Here is a 7,291-nt window from a genome sequence, read left to right as displayed (position 1 = left end):
ATGAGAGAGAAACATCGATCAGCTGCCTCCTGCACACTCCCCACTGGGGATGTGCCCGCAACCAAGGTACATGCCCTTGACCGGAATCGAACCTGGGACCCTTGAGTCCACAGGCTGACGCTCTATCCACTGAACCAAACCGGTTAGGGCGGAATTGAAATTTATAACATTATTTGTTTAATTGAATTACATAAGGGTTTTTTTTTAAATGGCATTAAATAGCATTGTATTTTATAATGGTTGCATATATGCTATGAATATTTATCTTTGTATAATCTATGTTATATAGAGAGAGAATATTCAAATCATAGATATTTTGAAATCCATTTCTCCCCAAACATAGTGTGGAGCAAAGGCCATTTTTTAAACATACACTGAATTATCTTTGAAACTACATTTAGAGATGCAGTCTTTGATGTTGTCTTACAAATGCATAAAATCAGTCAGTAGCAAAGAACCATGATTGGGATTGCCAGTGCAAATGTATTATGTAGTATACCTCAAATTAGATTATATACTCTGTAGATTAATGGTCTTTAAAACAATCATTGAGCAGTGAGGTAGTTGTGGATTTCAGTTAGTAAATAAAACAAATTGATTGTTTCTTATGCCACGTCATATAGTATATGACATCTTTGCTTTTAATCACAATTTTTTTTTTTTTTTACTGAGAACTTGGCGGTGTAATTCATTCTTACCCAACTAGCAAATTAATTTCACTTTTATGTTTTATGACTAATTTGTTACCTGTTCTAAATGTTACTGTGATTTCTTTTTAATATTTTTTACTGTTTTTGAAAATGTATAATATTTTTCAATTACAGTTGACATTCTACTTCACCATCTTTACTCTAAGTCCAACATGACCTAAATTTTAATATTTTACTAAAAAATAAGTTAATTGGTAATATTATATTAATACTTTTAGCCTCTCTTGGTGGGTGTTAATTACTTTTTGTTTGTTTGTTTTGTTAATCTAGAAACCCTTGGTTTTAGTCAAATACATCACTATCTATTAAAGGAAACCAGACCTGAAGTGGAAGTAGAAATCTAATGTATGAATATACAGAAACTGCTTCCGTTGATTCAAAATGGGAACAACAAGTGATGAGATGGTATCGGTGGAACACACCTCCTCGTCCTTCAATCCTCTGTGTTTTGAATGTGGTCAGCAGCACTGGACAAGAGAAAATCACTTGTATAATTACCAGAATGAAGTGGATGATGACCTGGTCTGCCATATTTGCCTTCAGCCTCTGTTGCAGCCATTAGATACCCCCTGTGGACACACATTCTGCTGCAAGTGCCTCAGAAACTTCTTACAAGAGAAAGATTTCTGTCCATTGGACAGAAAAAGACTTCACTTTAAGTTGTGTAAGAAGTCTAGTATTCTAGTTCATAAACTTCTGGACAAATTATTAGTTGCATGTCCTTTTTCTTCAGTGTGCCAAGATGTAATGCAGCGCTGTGATCTGGAGGCACATCTTAAAAACAGGTAAGTAAAAAATATGAAAGAAAGAAAAGTGACTCTAGGTTTTATAAAATGGCTGTTCAAAAAATTGATTAAAAGACTACAAAGCCATCAATAAGTAAATGGACAAATAAAATACAAGAGATACAAAAATGAGTAAGTTGTATGGCATATCAGTATTTATAAAAAAAAAACATGAATACAAAAACTATGGTGAGGAAGTACCATTGTATACCTATTAATATTTTTGCTGGTAAAATATGAAGCTGCTATATTTATTTATATGGGTAGCAGGATATAATGATAGACTCTTTTTCAAGACATTTAGAAAACTGTAAATGTAAATATCCTTTTATCCAGATAATCCAAAAAAAAGGAAAGATTGTATATAAGGGTGTTCATTGCAACATTGTGCATAGTTCAGTAAATTGGACTCAATTTAATTAACAGTAGAGGAAGAGTTAAAATTACAATAGTACATAAACTCAGTGGGATATTATGCAGCCAATGAAAATGATAGATTTGTTGTATCATTGAAAATGGTACATATGATTTTATTTGCCCAAGGTCTTATAAAGATTCTGTGTTCGGCCCTGTGGTGGTATATTGGTTGGAGTATTGTCCCATATTCCAAAAGGTTGCAGGCTCAATCCCCGGTCAGGGCACATATGGGAGGCAACTGATTGATGTTTCTCTCCCCACCTCCCCACTTCCTCTCTCTAAAAATCAATAAACATATCCTTGGGTGAGGGGTATATTTTTAAAAAAGAAAAGATTCTGCATTTAGGGACTAGTCTGAATAAGAACTAGGGGTTGGAAATTTTAAAACATTTAGGTTTTATTTTTGTCCTAATAAAAACTTTTTAAAAGGTTAGGTAATTTAGTTAGCTGATTATTTAGTGAGATTTATAATTTTTCTTTGGTAAATTCTTGATCTTTATACCCTTAGGAAGGAATAAAATGCATCTCATGTCTTAAGTAAGTGGAATCACATAAAGTGACAGAAAAAAATGTATTCATTTCTAAATTTAAGTCACTTGTGTAGTGTAAAGCTGGAATAATTTTAAGTTATGTGAAAACAATGTATAGTACAATACAGGGTAGGGCAGAAGTAGGTTTACAGTTGTTTGTATGGAAAATAATACAATAATCTATCTCTTATATAAAAGGCCTGTGGCTGTCACAGCATAACGCCGTCATGACCAAATGAGCAGCGACTCTCGTGGCGAGTGGGGCAGGGCGGGGCGGGAGCTATTAGTGGTGGAGAGCTACAAGCGGCGGAGAGCTATGAGCGGCGGAGGGCAGGACACCAAGCTGCTAGCAGCGGAGAACTAGGAGCGGCCAAGGGCAGGGTGGCCAGCTGAGGCAAGTGGAAGCAAGCTACTTGTGCATGATTTTGTGCACACTGGGCCTCTAGTATTTATAAAAAGCCAGCGACCAGAACACCATAATGACCAGAACGACTGATCACTATGACACCCACTGCAGCCAGCAAACCGGCCCAATCGGGGGGTGGGGCCAGCCAGCCAACCTTTAGTGGCCCCTCCCTCCAGCCAGCCCTGCCCCTGATTGGCCTCTCCCACCCTGAGTAAGGGCAGGGCAGCAGGCCAAGTCCCCCGTGGCCCTTGCCCCCCCAGGCCAGCCCCACACCTGATCCTCCCACCCCAATAGGGGGTGGGGCTGGCCAGCCAACATCCCAGGGCACCTCACCCATGCACAAATTTGTGCACTGGGCCTCTAGTATAATATAATGCTCTGCCACTTACTATTTGAATGACCTTGGCCTCATTACTTCTTTAAACTTTTGTTTTACTCATTTGTAAAATGGGACTAATATGTTTTGCTTATGTAGGGTTACTGTGGAGATCACATTTTAAAAATGGCACGTGAAAATGCTTTTGTAAAGTATTAGGAAATATAAGGATATTATGTCCAAAGTAACTACCACTGGTACAATTTTCCCTGCCACATAGTGCTGAATGTTCTTAGGTAAAATATTATATGAAAGGGGACTCAAAGTCTTTCCTTTGTATGACTCTCTTATTACTGTATCTGCTTTCCTAGGGAAATGAGCTATACTTGTCTAGGTTATAGCCAAGTCATTCATGGCAAAGAATAGCATTTCCCCAAACTAGCTCAGGTCTCCAATCATTCAAGAACTAGACAGTTAATGAAATTTCTGCCCCTTCTAGAATGTAAAAATAAATAAATAAATAAATAAATTATTGAAAGCTTGTGGCCCCTCTCCCCAGACACCTCTGCCCCCAATAGTCCCCCACACACCAATTGGGGGTGGGGCTGGCCGTCCAACCTCCCACGGCCCCTCCCTGGCCTCTGACCCCCGATCGGCCCCCAACCCCAATTGGGGGCGGGGCCTGCCGGCCAATCCAGCCTGGCCCTGATTGGGCCCTGATCGGGGCAGGCCAGCCAGCCAACCTCTGGCCATCTCCTCCTCCTGACAGGCCTGGCCTCGATCCGCCCTGATTGGGGCCAGCTGGCCGGACCCCACCCATGCACGAATTCATGCACTGGGCCTCTAAGAGGGTGCAGGCTGGGCTGAGGGGACGCCCCCCCCCTCCCGTGCATGAATTTTGTGCACCGGGCTTCTAGTAAATAATAATACAAGAATAAACTGTTTCATGTACTTAAAACTATAAACCTACTTTTGCCTTACCTTCTAGAGTAGATTTAGAAATAGTATAAATCTGGCATACTAGTAGAATAGTTTGTCATTATATTCACACATAAAATCATAGAATTTTAAGATATTAATCTAATCTCACTTTTTTTTTAAATTTTTTTTTTAGACGCCCCCCCTCCTGTGCATGAATTTTGTGCACCAGGCTTCTAGTAAATAATAATACAAGAATAAACTGTTTCATGTACTTAAAACTATAAACCTACTTTTGCCTTACCTTCTAGAGTAGATTTAGAAATAGTATAAATCTGGCATACTAGTAGAATAGTTTGTCATTATATTCACACATAAAATCATAGAATTTTAAGATATTAATCTAATCTCCTCACTTTATAAATCAGGAAACTGGGTCACAAATATAGAGTGCTAGTTAATATAGTTAGACTAAAACTTCCATATTCTTCTTTACCATTCTAATATGCCATCTGACTTTTCCACAGGTTAAATCATGTTCTCTACTGCTATGTGGTAGTAAATGTTTTCTACCCACGGGAGTATACATGTTCATTCTGTTCCTAATATCAGTGTTATAAAATGATTGCACCCTTTAGAAATAATTTTAAAAATGAGAAAGAATGTTATTTTTAAAATATCAGAAACATGAAGATTTATTACTTAAATCTAAGCTGTATTAAAAACAGGTTAAGAAAAGGTGTAGGATAGTTATATAAGCTTTTAAAAACGCTGTAGCCTTAGTTTTTTGTGCATCTTCAGTCTACAAAAGGCAGGGAACCCGAACATGGTAACAGACCTCCTGGAAATAGACACCAAACTTTTTAATATGCTAGTCTGGGTCAGGCCTAGGTACAGCTGAGGTTGAAGAATATGTTAGGATTTTCTTATTTCTCTCAGTAGAACTGTTCTTTTTCGGGAATTGGTTCTTTTGTAGTTCTTTTATGAACATCAGTTATGGGATATTAGAGGAACTAAGCAGAGTCTCAATTCAGTTACTAATTATTTTGATAGCAGTGAGATAAAAATTTCACATTGTTAGTAAATTTTTTAAAAATATGTTAAAATTGTTAGTAAATTTTTTTAAAATATAAATTTTTTAAAAACATATTTTGAGTGTTGATTTCAGAAAGAGGAAGGGAGAGGGAGAGATAGAAATATCAATGATGAGAGAGAATCATCAATTGGTTGCCTCCTGCATGCCCCCTACTGGAGATTGAGCCTACAACCAGCATGTGCCCTGAACAGGAATCTCCTGGTTCATAGGTTGATGCTCATCCACTGACCCACACTGGTCGGGAAACGTTGTTAGGAATATTCACTTAACTATAATACATACAATAATTTAATACAGGCATACCTCGTTTTATTGCGTGTTGCTTTATTATGCTTTACACATGCTGCAGGGTTTTTTGTTTTTACAAATTGAAGGCAAATCCTCCACCAGCAAAACGATTACAACTCACTTTATTGTGAGACTTGCTTTATTGTGGTGGTCTGTAACCAAACCCACATATCTCTGAGGTCGGCCTGTGTATAGTTGAAGTATTGCAAACTCTTTTTTCTTTTATAGGTAGATAAAGTGCAAGCAGTTATGTCTAGTTTAAAGTTCTATTTTCCAGTGTGCTTATTAATATTTGAGCTACTAATTTAATAATTTCCAAAGTGTCTTAGGCCTATATTGTGAAAGATAATTTGAAAAATATGTCGTTTTGTAATGGTGGGTGACTTGATTGATATAAACACCTAAGAGTAACTATTAATTATTAAAAATAAAAAATGGTAAATTATAAAATAGAATTTTTATATCCCATTTGAACAGATGTGTGATTAACAGCCTGAGTAGTTTCTCAATTAAAAATGTTGAAATTCAGCCCTAGCTAGTTTGGCTCAGTGGATAGAGTGTTGGCCTGCGGACCGAAGGGTTCTGGGTTCAATTCCAGTCAAGGGCACATACCTCAGTTGCAGGTTCCTCCCTGGCCCAGGCCTTGGTCGGGCTCGTGCAGGAGGCAACCAATTGATGTGTTTCTCTCACACCAATATTTCTCTCTGTCTTTCCCTCTCTCTTCCACTCTCTCTAAAAATCAATGGAAAAATATCTTCGGGTGAGGATTAAAAATAAATAAATAAGTTGAAATTTAAGTAGAAATGGTTATTATCCAACACTCAGTACTAAATAATATTTAGTTCATTTGTTCATTCAGTAAATATTATCTACTATGTGCCAGATACTGTTAGTTGTTAAGCAGTCTCTGTAAACGATGGCAGGTTAGAGTCTACTTCTGGGTTGTAAATTCTTTCAAGGCAAGAACCATGTCTTTAGCAGTCTTTGAATTCCCTTGTGCAAAGTTGACACTCACCTAATGTTTGTCCAGTTAAATTTTTACTTATGTTCTGGTTATCCATTGCTGAGAAACTAACCACCCCAAATACAGTGACATAAAACAAGTATTTGGTTCTGCTCATGAATTCTGTGAGTCAGAGATTCAGACAGGGCGCCACAGCTATGGCTTGTCTTTGTTACGTTAGTATATCTAGGCCACAGCTTGGAAGAACTGAAGGATAGGTACTGCAACAGTTGGAACTGGAGAAGCTACTTCCAAGATGTCTTCTTTATTCGCATCTGGCACCTTGATGGAGATAACCAGCAGCAGGCTCAGCTAGGACTTGTCAGCTGCAGAGCCTAAAGGTAGCCTCTCCAGCATGGTGGCCTCACTGTATGTCAAGTTCTTACATGATGCTCAGTGTTCCAGTGAATAAGGCAGAAGCTGCATGGCCTTGTATGATTTAGCCTTGAAGCCACACACCATCTCTACTCTATTTGAAGCAGTCCTCCTAGATGCAAGAAGAGGCTTCAATTTGTGATGATAGCCATGTTTTAAAACTAACACACAGTAGTAACAAAAGTGATATCATGAGGCACAGAATAAGATTATGACTGAGGCTCATCTCTGAAAACCTCTCACTCATTTGTTAGGAATTGATAAGTTTCATTGAAATGATTAGAATTTTAGCCCTGACCAGTGTGGCTCATTGGATAGAGCGTTGTCCCATGCACCAGAGGCTCATGGGTTCAGTTCCTGGTCAAGGGCACGTACCTGGGTTGCAGGTTCAATCCCCAGCCCCTGTTCAGGGTGAGTGCGGAAGGCAACCAATCGATGTGTCTCTCT

At 38.3% G+C, this 7,291-nt stretch overlaps 1 protein-coding gene across 6 annotated transcripts in view; it reads left to right on the top strand.

Annotated features, from left to right (window-relative positions):
- LNX2 (ligand of numb-protein X 2) overlaps nucleotides 1-7,291 on the top strand; it is an 83,488-nt gene that overhangs the window by 37,919 nt on the left and 38,278 nt on the right. For all 6 annotated transcript variants that reach the window (XM_014548568.1, XM_014548566.1, XM_014548567.1 and 3 more), the window contains one exon: nucleotides 981-1,495. In XM_014548568.1, the coding sequence (XP_014404054.1) occupies nucleotides 1,092-1,495 (404 nt within the window). In that variant the 5' untranslated portion in view covers nucleotides 981-1,091. The remainder of the gene's footprint in view (nucleotides 1-980; nucleotides 1,496-7,291) is intronic.

This window comes from Myotis brandtii, unplaced genomic scaffold (assembly GCF_000412655.1).
Source record: "Myotis brandtii unplaced genomic scaffold, ASM41265v1 scaffold513, whole genome shotgun sequence".
Taxonomy (NCBI): Eukaryota; Metazoa; Chordata; class Mammalia; order Chiroptera; family Vespertilionidae; genus Myotis; species Myotis brandtii.
Note: the sequence above shows the minus strand (reverse complement) of the source record. Positions and strands in the feature narration are given on the sequence as shown.